Here is a 21,785-nt window from a genome sequence, read left to right as displayed (position 1 = left end):
ATCGTACAACAGCTGCCTCTGTGTTTTTTGAAGCACGAAGTATTTTACACTTCATAGCAACAAAAAAAAGTTGAAAGTGTTTTGCTCCTTAGAAGCTGTGCTTTTATGATTTGTCCCATTTGCATATCATCTTATACCTGACAGTCCTTCAGAAATAATTGAGAAACATCTACATAAATTACAGCAAACCTTGCAGCAATTATTGTTTTTTTCACTGATCCATACAAAATTAATTCTCTTGTATATGCAGGACTTTTCCTGATTTGCTGATGGAACACTGCCATAACAACGACTCTCAGTGTTGGGTTGGGATTATCGATATATGATAGTAATGAATGCAGAGCCATTAAAGTACAAAAAGGTGTTAACATCCTAAGCCAGTCTTCATTAAACCTAAACAGTGTACCCCACGGTCGGCTTGTGGTTATGTGAAGGGGGGAAGGAGGGAATCACATTTGAATACCAAAATGGTCGATTTTACTCTCATAGCAATTTATCTTAAGTACATTGAAGGCTAACCTGTCTCAAAACTCCCTTTGTATTTTAATAAACGTTTAGGTAAGTTATTTAGAAAGCGTGTGAAGGGATTCACGTGAAACAAATCGGGATTCAGTGTTTGTTTCTTTTTGAAGCGCTGCCTCGACTTAGACTGCTATTGCTCGATGCCCAGAATGGAGCATTTCATATTTTGACAGGATTTGTGAACCAAATCGCGCCCGGTGCCCCCAGCAGCTGCCTCCCCTCCGCTTTTCTCCTCAGCAGGGCCCCGACCCCCCCATTCCCATTCCCCTCTCCCTCCTCCGCGCCCCGCCCCGCCCCGCGACATCACCTCCGGGGCGGCCATTTTGGAGGCCGGCGCTGGGAGCCGGAGGGGGCGGGCTGGGGCCCGGGCCGCAGCGGCTGCTGACAGCGCCGGGGGGGGCGCCGCAGGGCCAGGGCCGCCAGCCGCGGATCGCAGCCCTCGCCATGTCGGACTTCGACAGCAACCCCTTCGCCGACCCGGACCTCAACAACCCCTTCAAGGTGAGGCACGGCCCGGGGGTGGGGTGGGGGGGTCCTCTGGCGGTGCTGCGCGGCTCCGGGGGGGGGCACGGGCAGCGCTGGTGGGGGACGGGGGGAGCCGCCTGGCGAGCTGGGGCCGCCCTGTTTCACCCTCAGTGCTTCAGCTGCGAGCGTATAACTCGCGCTTGAAGCACTTTATAATTTCTATTTTTGTTTTTTTAAACCCGGCGTGGTGTCTGCAGGTGCGCGTGGGTGACGCCTCAGGGTCTCCCCGCCTGCCGGGGCGCCCCACGCAGCGCAGCCCTTCGCCCTCAGCCGGCCTCCTCCCAGCCCCGCAGCCCACCTGCCGCCCTGCCCGGCTCCCCAGCTGCTTCCCAGGAGGCTCGGCATGGCCGCCCCGCGTCTGGCGAGGCTGCTGTGCTGCGAGGCACGGCTGGAGCAGGCAGTCCCTGGCTGGCAGCTGAGGACCGTGCCCTTACTCCCGCAGCTGTCAGGATGAGCTGACCTCCTTTGCGTGCCTCCGCTGCTTACCTGCCCTTTACCATTTTGAATCCAGTTCGTCTTAATTCCTTCAGCTCCTTCGGTAATCGTACTTCTTTCGTACTTCGTTTTTATATCACGCCGAGACTTAAGGCACACCAGTGTGTGTAGGCTGCCAGCAGGAATAATTAAGCTGTGTAGAAATTGAGCTGTCACATTTCAGCGGTACTTCTGTACAAGCAGCGGCTGGAGGCACGGGGTGTTATTGTGGACTAATTTATTTGTTGTAGTCTGTCTGCCAGTTCAGTTTTTATGGATGTAGAATTTAGTGAAGTGTATTCGTCAGGCCAGTCGCTGTGTTTTCACTTCGTGTTTCACGGAGTGCACTGGCGTTCAGGAGGAGCAGCAGCCCAGGCACTCAGGTTGCCACCAACGGTAGCTTGGACAGGCACCAACAGCTCTGAGCACTGTTCTTTAAGTACCTTCTGGCAGCAAGCACCAAAAGGTGTCATTGTTCTAGAATATGTCTTCAGCAACAAAAGCATGTGATGCTTTTCCTCCCTTTTTTTTTTTTTTTGTGGAAGTGATGAAAATAATACATAGCAAATTTATTATGTACAGATACCCAAAGTGGAAACAGGGATGGAAACAGTATAGTTGCCCTTGCATGGCTCATTGGCCCAGGTAACTTGATCTGTGTAGTGTTTTTGAGACATAAGCTAGGGACCTGCTTCAACCATACATACATACAGTTTAAGGACATTGCTTAAAGTGCCACAGCTTATTCCCACTTCTCTTTAGGGAGAGATTTCTGTTGTTAGGCAAAATCCACACTCTTGTTTCTCATCTGCAATGCATCATGATAGAAGTACTCTAAAACAACTGCTCTGTACCTTGAAGCTCCCTGTTAAACATAGTTCTGGATTTCTTACTTGCAGGAGTAGTTTTAGGAAAGCTGTATGCTTTTTCTTTCTTGGAAGGTTCTTTTCACTTCTTTCAGTCTCTGCTACCTTCTGTCTCATTCTTCTGCCCGCAAAAGGTAACGCTGCATACCTTTACTCATCCACTTATTTACTTCAAGGGGCAGAAGGCCTTGTGTGTAAGACAAGCCTTGATTGTCATCTTGTTGGCATGACAACATTGAAATTAATGTGCATCTGGATTTCAGTTTAGCCTGACTGTGTTTTAAGGTGCTTTACACATAGAACCAGTATTTCCAGATGGACCCTGACAAACCCAAGTCATGTTGTCTGAACACTTTATTCAAATTTATTCATACTATTTGTCTGTGCTTGATAATTTTATGGATGAAGAGATTAGTTTTTTTCCTTACATTTGCAGCCACTTCCTGTGCTTGTGTAAAATAACAAACCAGTATGGCAGAGAAAGGAGGGAGGGGCATCACATGGAAGAGTTGTTGCCAAGGTTGAAGACAGATACTGCTTTCTTTTAAGTATTTTATTTTTACTAGTTGTCTGTGATCTACTTGTGAGGTTTCCTATTACTTTTCACATGCCTTTTGGTAAAAATTTCAGCAGTTTCTTTTTTGATGTTGAGTGGAGAAAAAAGTGTTCGGGGGGGGGGGGGGAGGAGGGATGGAGCACGGACAAACATATAGTTTGCTGTTGTTTTGGGTAATTAATCCTTTTGGAAACATAAAAATAAATTATATTTCTGGTTTCATATCTCCTGGAAGGAAATGAATTTGGTTTGTAAAACAGAAATTCTTGCTTCAAGTGTTTGCTTGCTTAGATTGATCAGGAAATACCATTGATTTTGAGATGACAGCTATTTAACCTCTCATTTTAAAACAGTACCATGTTAAAAAACAAAAAACCTCAAGCTGAACCCAAAGGCTGTTATGCCTTTGGTATTGCATTATTCCTCTATAAATAGCTGTCCTCCGGATGGTGTACCAACCAAACCAAGAGATGTTACAATTTGAAAGACAAAGGGTAAGGAAACACACAGATGCATAGCATTCTAATATTAAAAAGATCACGTTACAGTTGTGCTGAAAAAAGTGCACTCATGTTCCATACAGGTGAAAATGTGGTAATCCTGCTGTAATTTGATGCACCAGCATTATATAGAAATATACATTTGGTGTAACCTGAAGTATTGTAAATGAAAATGGTCTAATAATGAAAGCTATTTTGTTTCCTTCAATGAGAAGCACTTGTCATATGTTGTGAGCATGAATTCTCACCCGTACCATTCTCACTGGCAAATAGTGGAGCCCTGGCGCACCCAGACAAGGCGAGCAAAGCCGGTCCGGTGATGGCAGCAGCGTTCAGCCAGGAGTCAAGAGTGCCAGGCAAGTCCACGGCGAGGGGGCAGGCCAAGCTAGGAAGTCAGTTTTGCATCAAGATCAGGTCCAGCAAAAGTAACTAGAGTCATCCAGCAGTCCCATGATGACCAGACAAGTCCTCAGTGATGACACAGTTTTGACCACGTAGGAGGAGCTTGAGTGTCCTTGATGTTCTGGCAGTTTATTCTTGGAGAGATGAAAATGGTATGAAATAAATTTTGTTTGACAAACCGTAGGTAGATTTCTGAAATCAGCTTAAACCTCTTCCAGTCTGGTTGTCTCCTTGGTATGCCTTTTTTTTTTTTTTTTTTTTAATGTTGTAGGATAGAGTATGGTTGTAGTCTTACCTTGGGAGATGCTACAGGTGCAAAGGTTCTGAACCTGCATTCTTGAAATCCAGTGTAGGTTTCATCTACTCTGAAACCACTGCACAACTCAACTACCACAAAACATGTTGTGTTTTTTTTTTTTTTTAAGTGAATGATACTACAACTAAGAGAATATTTTATTTATTTATTTTTGTTTAATTAAAGAGATGAATTCGACAGACCTTTATGGCCTGGCTGACAGACTGCAAAAGGTTTGTGCAATTGTCCAGACGTGGTTACTTCTGAGTGACTGTGGAGTTCAAAACTCAATTCTGTGATGAATTCTATCACTTCATCTGGTATGATCAGAGCTCTGAGCAGGTTTTTGATACAATAGGAATTGTGTTAGAACTGAAAAGTAAGATACATTTGTGTTTAAATGCGAGTGGTGACCTTCAAGTAAAAACTACTAAGTAATGTGGATGAGGAATCCTCTGTCTTGTTCAGTTACAGTGTGGAAGCACATGATCATGAAAACACTTGAAAGTATATAATGTTAATTATGGAAGTAGTTACTTTGGGTGGGATTGGGTATCCAAACATTGGCTAACCTCCAGCTGTTGTTCCAAAAAGAGTGGGTCTTTCATTGCCCTGTCATGACCGCCCTTCTTTTGTGGATGTCTGAAACGCTCTGATATCTAAAAATGGCATGAGACGCCTGAGTTGCCACCACTGAGGTCACAGGATTACTTGAGTCACTGCAGCTAAGTATATGTTAGAGCTTAACTTTACTACAGAGCTGGTTCCAGTGATTATTTGGATATTGCACTTAATCTGACTCACATGAGCACAAGTGAATCTTCTATCTGGTTCAGCAGGATGTACAAGCTGAAGGTCTGATGCTGAAGGTAGCAGTGAATTGACAAATGCCACCTTTTATAGCAGCAGAATCTATATATTTAGCACCTTGCTGCTGTTTTTCAAGTGAAGCTGAAATGACAGACACTTGCAGCAACGTAGGGAAGGCCTAATCATTTTTGAAGCATCAGAACTTTAATTATTTGGAGAGTTGTGTGCCTACGTGCATAACTTTGTTTTCATTCTTGTAGATGATTATGAAATGTACCCAATTAATTTGTCTGATTTTATTGTCTGGTTTCCCTTCACGATTTCAAATTTTATAAATTCCTCAAAATCCTGCATAATTTAGTGCTGAAAATAATGATGTTGAAAGTGTCCTTTAGCTGCCCTATGTGGTAGATAGATTTCAGGAGGGTACTTCAATGCTTTTACTGCACCATAATCTATTAAAACTGGAACATTTTTTAATAGTTATTAAATGTCACTTCTAGCTGCATACTTTTCAAATTTTCAGTGAAGTGTTAGAAAGCATTGCATTAGTATCAGTTTTGCATTATATGGAAAGGCTTCAGCATTACAAAGAAAAACATCCTTCCAGAGCTGAGGATGGGGGGGTGTTGAGAATAGCTGAGACATGATGCTTGTGTTGTGTTCATGTGGCAAGCTTTTGGTAGGAGGGTGCTGCAGGGGTGGCCTCTGTGAGCAGTGCCCGGCAGCTGCCCCATGTTAGATAAGGGCCAGTTTCAGTTGGCTCCAAAGTGACCCACTGCTGGCTTGAGCCCAGCCAAGAAGTGATATTGTTTGTGTCACTGTGAGAGCAGATTGAAGAAAGGGGTGGGGGGAAATATACTGTGCTGCAGCAGCAGGGAGAGAGGAGTGAGCAGCAGCCCTGCAGCCCCCAGGTGAGTGCAGCAGGAGGGCAGGAGGTGCTGCAGGCAGGCAGCAGCAGTTCCCCTGCAGCCTGTGCAGGGAGAGGCCCCTGGTGGAGCAGGCTGTCCCCCTGCAGCCCATGGGTCCCACATGGAGCAGATCTCCACGCTGCAGCCCCCCCATGGGTGGAGGAGCCCCCGGTGGAGCAGGTGGATGTGGCCTGGAGGAGGCTGCGGCCCATGGAGAACTCTCTCTGAAGAAGAATGTTGGCCAGAGCTGCAGCCTGTGGGGAGGGGACCATGCAGAGACAGGTGACATGTCAGGAGCTGCTGCCCATGGGGGACCCGTGCTGGAGCAGTTTGCTCCTGGGGGTTGGATGGACCCCATGGGACAGAGCCGTGTGGGAGCAGTGCTTGAAGAGCTGCTGCCTGTGGGCAGCCCCCGCAGGATCAGTTTGGGAAGGACAGCATCCTGTGGGAGGGACCCACGGGGAGCAGGGGCATGGAGTGACCAAGAAGGAGCGGTGGAGATGAAACGTCAGGGCCTGACCACAAACACTGTTCCCCAGTGCCACTTGGGGGAGAAGGCAGAAGGTGGATGGATGTCTAGAAAGGTGTCAAGTTTACTTTTAGTTTCTCTCTGCTTTAGTCTCTTAGTAATAGGCAACACGTTCCATTCATCTCCGTATGCTGAGTCTGTTTTGCCTGTGACAGTAATCGGTCAGTAATCTCCCTACCTGTATCTCAACCCTTGAGCTCTTTTTTATTGTAACTTCTCTGTTGTTTAGCTAGCCCTCAGTGTGAAACCACCACAGTGCTCTGTTAGGCATCCTGTACTTTATTGCAAGATGGGACTGCTGTGGCCTTCTTGGTTTCAGAGGTCAGGAATTTGGCTTGCTCAGTAGCTCAGAACCATTCAGAGCTCTGCTTCTATCAGCTGTTGTGGCCTACAATGAGCACTGCTTGAGAGCCAAGTGTAAGAAATCCCAGCTGGCTACTTTTGCAGTATCCTATTTAATATTTGTGTTCTGGCGGTCCTATAGTGGAAACCTCTTAATGCCATTTGTGGGGGGAGGGAGGGTGGAGGTAAGGGCGCAGTGGCTGATCAGTGATTGAGATGTTAAACTTGAAATAGTGAAAGAACTGTTCTGGTAGTTACTCAGCTTTATTAGAGGCAAAATAAAGACCATATCTGTACTTGCCATTAATTCCTCCAAGCATTACCTTCTAGGCAGTTCTTTCTCATAGTAAGTGGTTTTTAATCATAGATTAAAATATATATTGTTGCTGCAAGGCATTAAGGCTTCCTTTATACATGTATTGTTAAATATAAACTGTTTGTACTATTAATGTAAAACTAGGATAGAAAAGTATGCAAATCTCAATTAAATTGCTGTTTGTGAAATTCATGTCACTTTTTAATCTTCCTGGAGTTGACAATGATGAAGGGAGAAAAAGCATGAATAACCAACAATGTTTGGTACTGCATCAAAACACGAATATCTTCTCAAAGCTTGTCTGTGTGCAGCTTGTTGTGGCATGAGCAGGAAGGAAGTCTTTGGGGAGTTTTTGTTTGATTTATACTGAATCTTTACTGAACATGTGCAGACTGCAATTTTAGAGGTTTAATCTGGTTGAATGTAGATGCTGTTACGGGTCTGAAAGACACTCTTTTCATGTGCAGGCTATATTGTTTTCCAAGTCTCAGTTCTTAATTTAAAAGCTGGGAACCAACAGTTAACACAGGAGGAAAAAAAGCTTTGATACCCATTGCTGGTCAATTATAGTTATCTTCCTATTTTGTTGTCAGAAGGTAAACTTTGTTGGAAATCTCCCCAAGAATGCTCAGGAGGACACATTGAAAGTGAAGTATATCATAGAGAGTTTTAACTGAAACAGCAGCAGCTTTGATTGCTCTCGGGAGCTCATTCCTTTATGAGGAGTGGTGTGGTTTGTGTTCTGTTTGATCAAGGTGTCAGGAAAACCTCAGGCCAATGAACGTAAGTTCCAGTCATTTTTTGTTGCTTTGTTGTTTAACTTTCTGGTGTCATCTAAGGAAGGACTCCACAGAGAGCAAGCAGGAAGTGCAACTGTTGCTGTCAAACAAAACTAGACAAATTCTTAGCAGGATGTGTATAATTAGTTATTATTCACATTTAGAAAAGGCTAATATGCAGTATAGGAAATAATTTGTGATAATAAACAGAGAGCCTATCTTGAAATTAAAAGAGTTTATCCTTTTCATGCAGCAAAACACAAGCTATAAGGTTATTTCATTGGGGACACAGTGATGAGAGATGGAACTAAACTGTTGTGGAAGTTTATATCATACTTAAAGATAGGTGTAACTCCTCAGTTGTAAATTTAGACCAAGGCTTGGAGAAGAGGGGTTCTTATCTTTGGGACTGAAATACTGGAGCAGCCTTTTAGTAGGAGAATTACAGGTAAGAAATCCTAGCAGGTAAAGATTGACTTTGCTAGATTTATGGATCTAATCTCATGACTTCCTTAGCATGCATTTACCAGTTTGGATTCAGTCCTGCTACACTTCTATTTCTTGCTTCTAGTCTGCATGCAGTCCATTTTTTGAAGATACCTTTGCTGAGCATGTTGAATAGTTAGGAGGATAAAACTGTGGCTCTGCCTCTTTTGCTCTCTGGGAACCTCCCTCCAGGCATAAAAAGCAAATGGGAAAATGCATAGCTAGGTGAATGTGATTATGGGATGGTAAAAGTTGGCACAGTAAAAGCCAGATAGAGTCAGTGACTGTTAAAGCGGGTAGGATGAAGTTATTTGTGAGAATCTTGAAGCAAGGGACAAAAACTATATATGGTGGTAGAGCTGAAGGTAGCCAGTGACTGATGTCTTCAAGGAAGATGATAGGATTGATATAATCAGGCTTCATCTTGTAAGTGTTTTTGTGATGAGGGGAGCTGTTTTCTCAACGTGGATTGAAACCACTCTTGTCATTGAGAGATCATTCTTCCTTGGACTTAAGCTGAGCAAAGGCCAAAAATGAAGACTTGTAGAATTGCCTGCAACAGCTTATTCCTCCCTCATATTCTTCCCTCAGCTGTACTTAAGAAGCTATTTTTCCAATTAATTGCTTTCTGTATTTTCTTGTTCTGACTTCATTCACCAAAAATAATTAATCCTCTTTGAAAATCCACTTGTATGTTCATAGTGGATTGTTTCTCCTTAATCTTTTTTTTTTTTTTTTTACCAAGTCTAACCAGGCATACTTCTGTCAGTTTACACAGGTATTTTTTTCATGCTGCCCCATGATTCCTATGTAAATTGAAAAGCTGATAAAAACCTGTCACGTGCAAATCCAGTGTTATCTGTTCCCAAACAACATAATTAGTATATTCTTTTGATGTAGGACACTCCTGGTAACGTGATCTGAGTCTTGAAAGATATTTAGTTGTCTTGTTTACTTGTCCTTGTCAACTGGTGTTAAGAATTACCTTGCTATCCTGTTTTTGAAGTAGTTGCCTTTCCTGCCCCTGTTCTTTTCATAATACAAGTATTTTATGCATTTATCCCTGTTATTTCCTGCAGTTTTTTCTCTATTTTCCTCTTTTTCTCTATTTTTTCTCTATTTAGGCTATGCAATTTTAATTTGGAATTCTTATTTTCAGTTGCTGATGTGCTGTAAAACCATTAGAATCCCTATCCAAATCGGTGTTTTGAGTGAGTGTTTATTAACTGTGTTTCTTGACCTCTGTTTCTACTTCCTTGGAAGCAAACCATACTGAACTAAATTAAACATTACGTGTACATTTGCTTAACATCAGTGATGTCACTCATTTAGTTCCATTAAGGGGGGGGAAAAGGAAGCTGAAGAACACTTCCTCAAATTTATTACATTGTAGTTCAGCCTGTTTTTTAACAAATTGAAGGACACCTTAAAGGGTAGAGGATTCCTAGTTCTCAACTGACCAGCTTGAAAGAAATGCAAGTCACAGGTAACAATGTAAACTTTGCTGGTGGCATTGTTCAGAACATTTTCGTGCCATGTGTGCTATAAACCATCTTAGTCGTGGTGGAACAATGCTGGAGCGATTCCCAGTGAACAGTAATACAAAGAGTCATTACAGATTTATCTAGTTCTTTAGTCTTTAATTTGTTAATCTGTTCTGTATTAATGAAAACTGTTAGCTGATGACTAGTTTTGGTCTCCTAGACAACAGAGGTCTCTGTTCCCTTTAATTTGATTTTTTTTAAAGCAATAAAAACTTGCATGGAATGGATTGTTCTGCACCATTTCAGCCACATGCTCCCTGGATAAGGGTGGGGGGTGGCTCAGGCTACATTCCTTACTTTTTTTTTTTTCCCCTTAACTTACCATTAGTTGGCTTTATATACCCTCTGTGTTAACTGGATATCAGTTAATTTTATCTGTGCCTGAATGATATGAGAGTAATTTGTTAACCTAGAACAGGGCACATTCTTAACAGTTCTATAAGTGCTCTTGCCATTGCCAATGTGAGATGTGTTGTGGGTTTATTTGCTTTTACTTTTTTTTCTGATTTCTCCATTCTTGATGTAAATACTGGGGTGCTTCTTGACTTTCAAGTAAAGTGATTCTAATCTTTGCTTTTGAGGTGGATGTTGCGGGATAGAGACTAGAAGAATGAGATACAATGAAAGTTAAGATGGAAAACAGTCAATTAGGTTGTGCTGATTTCTTAAAACTCCAGTCTTGTCGAATAATTCAGATCTTGAATATGTCATCTGAAATGTGTGACTGAGATGTCATCTGTGTGACTGCAATGCACCACCAATGGCTGTGGTACCTGGGTATGAACAGTGTGCTGTTCTTAAATTCTGCTCCCTGATTGCTATGAATAACAGTTAAACAAAAGGTCAGAAGCTCAAGGTGCTGGACCGGCAGGAGCTTCAGTGAGGTAAGACTGGAGAAAGAGGTATGAAGCGAAAAGAAGAAACAAGAATCTGAGTAAGCAAGATGAATTGCAGGGTTCTATACTGTAAGGGGCAGGCGCTGGCTGGGTGGCTGAGGAAAACTGGGTTGTGGCAAGGAGTTAGTAGAAGGGCAGGTCTGTTTTGGGGCAGAAATACTAGTCCACCAGGACATGGTCTTCTCAGTCTGGGGTTGGACCAGGCATTCTGTAGTTGCCCAGTTTAGTGGCTGACATCAGGTCTTTAAAGTTGGTCCCAGAAACTCCAAATCTTACGCATTTTCTGGGAGTAACCCAATTTTTTATCACTGAAATCATGCAGGATAAGTGATTAAGGTCTCTGGATGCTTTGTGGTTCCAGTCATACTGCTGGTTTGTATATTATCTATTCCCTATCAGAACCTATCTTTAGGGATTTTTTTTCCTGTTTCTTAGTATTAATGAACACAAATAGCTTAAAAAATAGCGCATTTTAATAGTTTATCCAGGTGGAATATTGATTATAGAAAAATAAATTATGCCAGCTTAGATTTAGTTATTCATGTAGAATATTCTGGTTCTATGTACTTTCTCTTTAACCACAAGGATATGTGTGTCACGGAATGTACAAATTTGATAGCACTCATTTAAATGTCACTCTGTGAGTATGTCATTCTGCAGATGTTTATTGTTCATTGTTCATTATTCAAACCTTGATAAACTGCTAAGTTAAATGTTTTATTACTCTGCAGCAATGAGTCCGGGTGTCTCACAGTTTTCTCACTGCATCTAGATGAGTTGGCATTTGCTGTGTTTTTGAAGTGAGATGCAGTGAGTGAAAGGTAAAAGGTGCACAGTAAACGTGCATGTTCTTTGGAATGTCAGGTCTAATCTTTTCAGAAAATTCTAGGAAGTGTTTTGAAATATGAAGTGTAGCTCCTGTTGGCATCACTTCTTCACTGCATTGTAAATGTTCAGAACAATAAGAGTTTAGCAGCTTAAATTTGAGTGTCCAGATTATGAAGAGTTTTTTTCTTTCCACAGAGGTAGGTTTTCCTAGCATTGCAGAAGATCTCAGTGAGTAAGTATAGGAGAGAGGCAGTTCTCCATGCTAGTACTTGCCTCTCTCACCTCTGAGATTACTTTTTCACTGTAAGCTCTGTTTTACTTCTACTTGTGTCTTCCAACTTGTGGAAGACACCAGCCCATGAACTTCTTCTGAAAGTCCAGACTGAGGTTTTATGAGAGCACAATTTGATCACTTCTGGCATGACGGTGTTCATTTTGTGTATTTCAGTAGAACTATAATAGTTTTTGCAGATTTTTTACAACGTAGTGAAACTTTTTTTTTTATATGGAGCTGCTGTCCTTGAGGTCATTAAGTTTTTCTTTTTCAGAGCTACTGCTAACTTTGCAAACAATGGCAGTATTTGGCAGAAGTACGGCAATTGTTAATTCAAAAGGAGAATGGACTTCTGATAGAGGGCTTTTTGTAACTTACAATGTGTATTTAATTCTACGACTTACTTCTAAAACTAAAACTTTTGATGTAGTAAGCTTGTTTAGCTCAGCACAAATTTCCTGTCATTCTTTTGAGTCAATGTAGAATGTCACAAGTAGTATGTGAAGAGATTTAAGGAGCTTTTTTCCCAACTCTTCCCTGAAACACTTGGAGAAGAAAGTCTTTCTTTTATCAGATATTTATTATTGTTTGCATATCCTATTTGCAAAGGTAGACTGCTTTTCTGAATTTGACTTGACCACTCTTTCCTGCTTTTTGGAAATTTGCTGCTGTTGAGTGGTTATCTCTTGAGTCTGTGACATTCTAGTTATTTAAATAATTGCATTTATTGTTCTTCAAGGGCACAATCGGGTTGAGTTACTTGATTAGTACTGCATCAACGAAGCACAGGAGTGCTGAAATTTGCTTTTTAAGCAACCAAGTTCTAACTGCTATTTGAGTTTTAATAATTTTTGACCCTTTATGGCCGGTGGTTAGCTATCAATAGTTTCATATGTGTCTACAGTAGAACATTTTTAAGTATGTAAGAGGCAATTATTTGAGAGAATGTGTGGAAGAAAATTCAGAAAGCATGAATAAACATTAGAGCATTTTATTCTATCCTAATTCACGCTGTAGTTTAGAGGCTAGAATAAGTGTACTAGGTCTGGCTAAGATGGAGTTACTTTTCATAGTTACTTCCATGGTGCTATTTTATTTTTTTGACCAGAACACTGTTGATAGTGTGCCAGTGTTTCAGCTATTGCTGAACAGTGCTTGCACACCATGATGGCCTGCTCTGTTTCTCACTCTGCTTTTGCCCCTGAGAGTAGCCTGGGTGAGCAAGAGTCTGGGAGGAGACACAGCTGGGACATATGACCTTTCTTTACCAAATTGGTATTCTTTGCATGTTATGCTCAGTAATAATATGGGGAGAGGAATCCAAAATAACTGGCTGGGCATCAGTCTGCTGGTGGAAGATGGTGAGTAATTGCCCTGGTATCACTTGTGTGTTTTGTTATTCCTCCCGCTTATGCCCACCCTGTCCTGTCCTCCACTTAAACTGTCTTTTTCTCAACACCCACGCATTAATTGTTCTACTTGTTTTTGCCCATCTGGTTCTCTTCCCCATCCCACTGGAGAGGGGGTGAGCAACTGGGAAGGGGCTCAGTTGCTTGCTTGGGAAAGATACACCACCACAGTAAGGTAAAAGTTTTCAGATGTAAAAGACTTCTTACAGTCCTGTGTTTTGAATTATGCAACTGTCTTATTTGTATTAACTTTGTTATAAGAGATTCATCTTTACTGATCTTATACGAGCAACTCTAGTAATTAGTGCCCAATTCAAGTGTCAGATTTCGTTTTTTCTCTTATTTATTATGATTTTTCAATTTAATGTTTCAAATGATATGTAGTCAAATTTAGAGAGCAAATATTACCCTCCCCCCCCCCGAGCTTTCTCTTATTTTTATTGTTCATCTGCACAGTATTTTATGCCAGTCCTTCAATAAAGGATATGTTAGAAGAAGATACTCTGTCAGTCTATGTAAAACCTAATGAGGTTTTAGTTTAACCAGTGCATTCAAGTCTAGGATGGAAATGGAAAATATGGCTAACTTATTGGAGAGACTGTCACCAAGGTTGCTTTGTTGAAATCATATATTATTGTGTAAGTCAAATGCAGGAAAGCTGATTTTTAAATGCATTTAACTTTGCTTTGTATCCATTTAAAGAGAGGTTGATTTGCGTTCAGTCACTTTTAAAATACTGCTTGCCAGCTAAATGTGTGCTTTAGCCAAGAGTGGTAGCATTTTATATAAGCAGAAAGGCTAGTTTTCATGTGTGCATATGCACATGAATACAACTGAAATGTGCAACAAAGTTTTTAGATTTTTGAAGCAATGTTCTCCTTGCCTCGAGCATTTTAATAGCCGAAGTTTTTAAATTGCCTTACATTTTAATAAATTTGTGGCTACAGCTTGTGAAATATTTGCTCTCATTTGCTGGATTTGGTGTCATGGCAGTCCAGAGATGTGGTGGGAATGCCCCTGTGACTGGAGTGTTGTAAGAGAAGGATGCAGGCCCTTCAGGAAGGACAGGCAGGGGAGAGGAGGAAGGGGACTGTGTCAGTGAGAAGCTGGAGCGCTGGGGATGGGTGAGGAGCTGACAGCTTGTGGGTCAGCATTACAGGGAGGGCTGGGACAGGGGACATTGTAGTGGGGGTCTGCGGCAGGCCACCTGACCAGGAAGACCAAGCTGATGAGGCCCTCTATACATGTAGACAGACAGCAGCAGCCTCACGTTCACAAGCCCTGGTTTTTATGGAGGACATCAGCCACCCTGGTAACTCTTGGAGGGACAGCACAGCAGGGCACGGGCAGTCCAGGAGATTCCTGTTGCAGTGTCACCAGTGCAATTCCAGGAGCTCCTGCATTGCACTGATGACACCTTCTAGTGATAGAGGAGCTAACAAGGAGAGGTGCTGTGCTGGACCTCCTTTTCACCAACAAGGAGGGGCTGGTGGGGAATGTGAAGCTCAAGGGCAGCGTTGGCTGCAGTGACCATAACACGGTGCATTTCAGGATCCTGAGGGCAGCAAGCAGGGAGCACAGTCAGCTCGCTACCCTGGACTTCTGAAGAGGCCAAAATCAGCTCTCCTGGCATCTTCTTGGTAGAGTACCATGGGACAAAGCCCTGGAGACAAGAGGGGCCTAAGAAAGTTGGCTAATATTCAAGGATTTCCACCTGCAAACTCAGGAGCGATGCATATCAACAAAGAGGAAGTTGGACAAAAATACTAGGAGGCCTGCATGGGTGAAAAAGGAGCTCCTAGCCAAACTCAAAAAGAACAAGGAGGCCTAAAGAGGGTGGAAGTGAGGACAGATAGCCTGGGAGGAGTACAGAGAAATTGTTCAGGCAGCCAGGGATCAGATTAGGAAAGCCAAAGCCCTTTTAAAATTAAATTTGGCCAGGGAATAAAAAGGGCAACAACAAAGGCTTCTGTATGTATATCAGTGGTAAAAGGAAGACTAGGGAAGTTGTGGGCCCTCTCTGGAAGCAAAAGGGAGACCTGGCTATCCAGGATGTGGAGAAGGCTGAGGTACTCAGTGACTCTCTTTGCCTCAGTCTTCACCAGCAAGAGCACCAGCCACACGGGACTGGGAGAATGAAGAACTGTCCAGTGTAGGAGAAAATCAGGTTCGAGACCACCTCAGGAACCTGAAGGTGCACAAGTCCATGCGACCTGATCAGATGTATCTCTAGGTCCTGGATGAGTGAGTGGATGTAGCTGCTAAGTCACTGGCCATCATGTTGGAGAAGTTGTGGCAATCTGGTGAAGTTCCTGGCCTTCACATAAGAAAACTATGGAAATCATGAAAATATTGTATCTGTGCATGTTACAAATAAGCAAATAGTGTATCTAAAGATCACAGAATCACAGAATTTCTAGGTTGGAAGAGACCTCAAGATCATCGAGTCCAACCTCTGACCTAACGCTAGCAGTTCCCACTAAACCATATCCCTAAGCTCTACGTCTAAACGTCTTTTGAAGACTTCCAGGGATGGTGACTCCACCACTTCCCTGGGCAGCCTGTTCCAATGCCTCACAACCCTTTCAGTGAAGAAGTTCTTCCTAACATCCAACCTAAAACTCCCCTGGCTCAACTTAAGCCCATTCCCCCTCGTCCTGTCACCAGGCACGTGGGAGAACAGACCAACCCCCACCTCGCTACAGCCTCCCTTGAGGTACCGATAGAGAGCGATAAGGTCGCCCCTGAGCCTCCTCTTCTCCAGGCTGAACAAGCCCAGCTCCCTCAGCCGCTCCTCGTAGGACTTGTTCTCCAGAAAGATACTCTGTATATTTTCTATACATATGAAATATTACCCACTTTTCTATATTTCTATAAACATAATTTAACTAACCCTTACAGACTAAGTGGATTTCATAATTAAAAAGAAATAAATCTCTCTGCTCATTCATTCTTCTGTTCTGAAGATACAGAGAACCTTAACCCGAACCACAGAAATTACGTATGTGGAACCAGGCACCACATGGAATAAGTACAATTTCTGTTTGTATAAAGTTAGTCTGTTCTATGACTGCAGGTACTTCTACAGAACCAAGCCTACCTACCCCTACTGCAGAAATATTTAACTCCTGAAGTTGCTTTTTCAAGCTAAACCTTAAAGAGCGTTCCTTCTTGTATAGTTCATTGGAGGGAAAAATTGTACATTCTTCTTTATCTTACCAGTTTAGGCAGAAGCTCAAGCAGAGGTACTTTTTAGCATTGTGGGGCATTGTTTCCTTGGCTTCTCTTTTTGAAATGCTTTCCCTGTTCCCAAAGGACTTCTGGATAGGGAATACTAAAAGTTAAAGCAAGTTTGCTCTTCTGTAGTGGTGTTTGTTGGGTGTACAGTTGTGAAGACCAGTGGTCAAAATAACAGTGTACAGTTTTTTTCCCTTCTCTGTTGAGAACTTTCTTCCTTATAAATGTATAGTAGATGAAGTTTGTGTATTAATCCAGACTTTTAAGAAGCTTGGAGTGGAATGATGCCACTTCAGGCACAGAGGAAGAGGTGGATACTTACAGACTTTCTTGATGAAACAAACTTATTTTTTTTAGATTAAAACAAAAGCTGAGTTTTCTATGATATAATGATTTCAGTGTTGGCTGGTTGCTTATATACATGTCCATACATTTACAGAACTGTTTTCTCTTCTAGGATCCTTCTGTTACACAAGTCACAAGAAATGTTCCCCCAGGACTAGATGAGTACAATCCTTTCTCTGATTCAAGAACAGTAAGCATATTTATTTCTTAAGTATGCTGTTAAACTTTTTAGGTAAGACTTGTTGGGTATCATTTTTGGAGTTTGGAACTGACTTTGTAAAATATGTGAAGGGTTACCTAGAGATAATGGAAAATCTGTAAGGATGGGTATTCCCCCAAAGTCTTTGGAGGATTCTGTGGACTTGTTAAGTGAAATTTGATCTCTTACAGAATATCCTTCTTCCTGGAAGGGGGCTAAAACAAAACTGCATTTTTTCCCCTATTCAGTAAAACTTCTGGTAGTCTGTGCTTTGTGCTTTTCTGAGTTTTATAGCATATGGATGTGGCACACCAAGGAAGTATCTTGGTTTTGATTTCCATTTGACTAAAAGTTCTGTTCAGAGTGAGAAAAACATTACTTTAAGTAACAGTTCAGAGACTATGAATAGTCGTATTGTACTAAAAGGAGTAATTTATGTCATAGAAGCACAGTTGGCTTTTGCTTCTGATTTGTGTATTTTTTATTTACTTTGTGTTCATTTTTGCTTTTGGGAGAAAAATACAAAGAATGGAATGGAAAATTTGTGCTGTAACACTTCTCAGTGGTTACTTCTGATAGTGAAGATCTTGTGCAAGATCTGCAAACTGTATGGATGAGTAGTGTCTGCCAATATAACTTCCAGCAATCAAATACTGTGTTTTTCAAACATATGCTTATACTTCCTATGGAAGATATTGGACGTGCTGATAGTGAATGTTTCTATTAAAATCTTTGTAGTGCTGTGCTATGGCTTCATATACCATTATAGTTCTGTGTTGAAAGCACCCTTTTTTCAAGCATGTCTTGGATCAGCTCTTAAAGGCAGCATATTTACAACAAGCAGCAATATCAAATAAGTCCAGATTTTTTTCCTAACTCACAATATCACAAATTGTATTTTTTTTTTTAGCCTGAAAATTTTCAAAATTGCTTTGAACATACCATAGGTCATAAAGACAGTACATTTTGTTTAAAAAAATTACAGAGATGCTTGGACTTGTTTTATTGTTCATGTTTTTCAACATGTGGCTGTGTGGGAAAAGGAAAACTGAAGTATATGGTTGAGGTCATCTGCCTTCAGACAGTCAGCAGTACATGTAAAAGAAATTCTAATGGCTCATTACAGATGTTCACTCAAAGAAAAAAAAATGAAGTATGGGAGGGAAATCTTGGACTCAGTGTTCAGATACAGTAAATAGGTGCTACGTTCATGTGAATAACCTGAAATGTTACCAAACTCATTAAAACTGTCTGTTGAACGAGCAGCTTGCTTTCTGCAGAGAAAGAAAAGTTTTTGGCAGATTTTTTTGTGCAAGGCTTTTCAGTGAAGTGTGTAGTCAACTACGAGTGCAATAGTAATCATGCCTTTAGACAATACTTCCCTTACCTTCCTTTCTGTTTCTTGTAATTATTTATTCCAAAGTGATAAGCATTTACGTGAATGATTTTTGATACCTGATGATAGACTTATAACACTGTGGTGGTCACCTGTCTTCTCTTACCACCTTTGTGTACAAGAGAAGGGTATATTGTGCATGTATAAATGCATGGAATTGGAATAGGAGAAGAGACAGTGGAAGTGATTGCCTCTAATGAACAGAAGTAGGAAAGCAGTGTCCGTGAATGTTAGGCTTGTAGGATTATCATGTCTATTAGAGTAAGGTTAGAAACTGCTCTAAGCAGCACTCAAAACACACAGCAAAAACATCCAGATGGTTTCTGGAGGCTTTGATTTGCTGCTGTGCCATGTTCTATCTTTGCTGCAAAGATTATCCATCTTGAGCAGTTTTACGAGGGTAATCCCAATTCTAATATTTGAAAATCATAGTGGCACTTGTGAGAAATGCCTAAGAAAGGACTTAGGTTGGTGGTAGCAAAATATGCCCTGTAGATTTCTGTGCTCTTTAGGTTGAGAATCACTGTCTTGTGTGAGTTGAAATGATATTTATGTTTCAGTGTAAGTAACAATGCTAAAACAGTAACAAAGCTCAGGCTTTTAGGGAAGCTGAGAATGGTATGCTGCAGCTATAAATCCAAATTTTTCTATATATCTTAGCTAGTGGTAAGATGGCATCTTAGTGTATAGCACTAACACAGTATTTATTACTCTTAGTCTCCCTTCCCTCCAGGTTAATAAAACGTGCTGGACGGTACACATTTCTCTATTGCAAATGCAAACATAAATACGGATTTTTTTGTTGTTATTGCTGTTTTACCTGTGAGAAAGTGACTCAAAATTCTGAATACTGACACTGGCAATATTAGCTCAGTTGTGTTCTCCCTTTGCCAAGGGAGGTGCTTGCTATCGATTCTTTCTTGGTTATCAGGATAGGACAGGAAAAAAACACTTTTTTTTTTCCAGCTTGTCAGTGTTTTTCCCTTTTCTCTGTCAACTTACATCCTTTAAACCTGAAGGGGGAAACTTAGAAGGAAAATAATACTTTAGAGATAATGAGGAAAGAGAATTGGCATAGATTTTAAGTCTCAAGTGTCAACTACTTGATATCTGACATGAGAAATCTGGAGTCTTTTGTTTTCTTACCAAATTTCAAATCCCATCTTATTTCTGATTGTTAAATCAAACAATTTTAAATGAATAATGTAAATGTCAGATGAAATAGCTTGTATCTTCAGTCTCTAGCAGTCACCATGGAGAGGACTTTTTGTCTTTTGTTATGTTTCTGAAAACAAGGAACAGAGGAAATTTGGCAATTATTATTTCTGCTTCATCATTTAATGAAATTACGGTTAAAGAGAAGCTCTTTTTTACTGTTAAAAGAGGCTTTTAATCTTTTCTTGCTTCTTAAAGTTTTGCTGGTGCATGTTGAACTTGTACTTTGAGCACTGTGCATAAAACATGTATGGACACATTAATGCATGTAACATGCACTTTCAAATTGAAGTATTAAAAAATTGACAAAAAATCATTAGACATGTTTTTCTATTTATTATTGTTGTTGTTGTTGTTATTATTATTATTATTATTATTATTATTATTTAGAGGCATATTTTACAGTAAATTCCAGTATAGCTCCCCTTCTTCTGTCTTGCATCTGGACAGTGAATTTGTATGTAGTGTTTGTATGAAGTTTGAACATAAAACCAGATTGATCGTTTATACAGTTACACCTGATTTCTTTTCAAAACCTCCTCCCTCCCCTCCCCTCCCCTCCCCTCTAACTCTTCCCTACTGGTAAGTACCCTACTTCGTGCTTATGGGGAGATCTGTTCAAGAGAATGTCTTTAGCAATTGTCTCTGGCTAGCATCTTCCCTTCAGAAAAGGTTTTATTGATTTCCTTCTTCATCCATTACAGCTGTGACAGCAAAGCAGTGAAATAAAAAGATCTGTCCAAGAAGCCCAGTTTGGGAAAGAGGTGCAGTACAGTGGGGCTGGTTGAATTTCAGGGTATAAGTACCTTGTAGCCTCTGGCTGTGAGGGTCAAAGACCATGGATCTGTGAAGTAGGATCTCTAAAAATGGTTGACTCAGTTCCCCTGGACAGTTGTCAGTTGTCTGTGATGTTAAGATGTGATGGTATCCAGAAATGTCCAGAGGTCACAGAGTCATTAAGGTTGGAGAAGACCTCTGAGATCATACAGTCTATCCTTTAATCTACTTCTGACAAGTCCCTCACTAAACCAAGTTTCACATCTACACATTTCTTGAAGATCTCCATGGACAGCCTGTTCCAAAGCCTCACAAACCTTTTAGTAAAGAAATGTCTCCTAATGTCCAACCTAAATCTTCCCTCGTACAACTTGAGGCCATTTACCTTTGTCTTATTACTTGGTGCATGGGAGAAGAGCCTGATCCCCCACCTCACTACACCTTCCCCTAAGGTTTTAAATTACAATAAGGTCTCCCCGGAGCCGCCTTTTATCCAAGCTAAACAACACCAGCTTCCTCAGCTGCTCCTCATAAGACTTGTTTTCTAGACCCTTCACCAGCTTGCTTGCCCTAAGTCATTGCAGTCCCTGCAATACAGGTCTGAGTAATTAGTATTACACACTTAGAAAAGGTAATTGCTGATCATGTGTCTTTCTGCTAATGTCTCCTCAATCTTACCCATGTTTTAAGTCAGTCAGGTATCTCTCTCCTCTGCCCAAGTCCCCAGTAACACTTGGATGAATAATCAATAGCATTTGGACAAGCGTGACAAAATAAGTGCCGAGTTGTAGGTTGCAAGAAACCTCTGGAGGTCATTTTCTTCACCCCCCTGTTCAAAGCAAGCCACTATATCACGTTGTGTGGCATCTTCCCCTGCTGAGTTTTGAATGAATCCAGGGGTCAGTGACCTAACTTGGCAGCGTGTTCCAGTGTTTGACAGTCCTTACAGTGATTTTTATCTCTAGTATCTAATCTGTTTGCTTAGTTCTAACAAGTAACAGTTCGTGTAACAAAAGTAACAACAATCCCAACAAGGCCCTGTGTATGCAGATCAGTAAGTGCATCTGTTTTCATTTCTTAAGCGTAGTAAATTATACCTTAATTAGGGCAGAATTCTATGGCATGAGCTTGATACGCCAGTAAGCCAGACTTTGCTCCTTTAAGTACAACATTACTTAGCATGTGCCAAGTTTTGTTTTCTAATTTTTGTTATACTTGATGTAGGATGAAGTCTTCCAGGCTCCAGATGGATGGATTGCACTGTTAGGTTTGAGGGGGAAGGAAGAGACGTAGAATCATCACAGAAAGGTTTGGGTTGGAAGGGAGCTTAAAGCCCACCCAGTCCCACCCCC

General features: G+C 41.3%; 1 protein-coding gene across 1 annotated transcript in view; it reads left to right on the top strand.

Annotated features, from left to right (window-relative positions):
• The first annotated feature begins 864 nt into the window (after positions 1 to 864).
• Positions 865 to 21,785, top strand: part of SCAMP1 (secretory carrier membrane protein 1) — a 38,889-nt gene continuing 17,968 nt past the window's right edge. Inside the window, exons 1-2 of the mRNA XM_032206398.1 lie at positions 865 to 1,023; positions 16,959 to 17,036. Coding sequence (XP_032062289.1) covers positions 967 to 1,023; positions 16,959 to 17,036 — 135 coding nt within the window. The 5' untranslated portion in view covers positions 865 to 966. The remainder of the gene's footprint in view (positions 1,024 to 16,958; positions 17,037 to 21,785) is intronic.

Source organism: Aythya fuligula, chromosome Z (genome assembly GCF_009819795.1).
Source record: "Aythya fuligula isolate bAytFul2 chromosome Z, bAytFul2.pri, whole genome shotgun sequence".
NCBI classification, from domain to species: domain Eukaryota; kingdom Metazoa; phylum Chordata; class Aves; order Anseriformes; family Anatidae; genus Aythya; species Aythya fuligula.
Note: the sequence above shows the minus strand (reverse complement) of the source record. Positions and strands in the feature narration are given on the sequence as shown.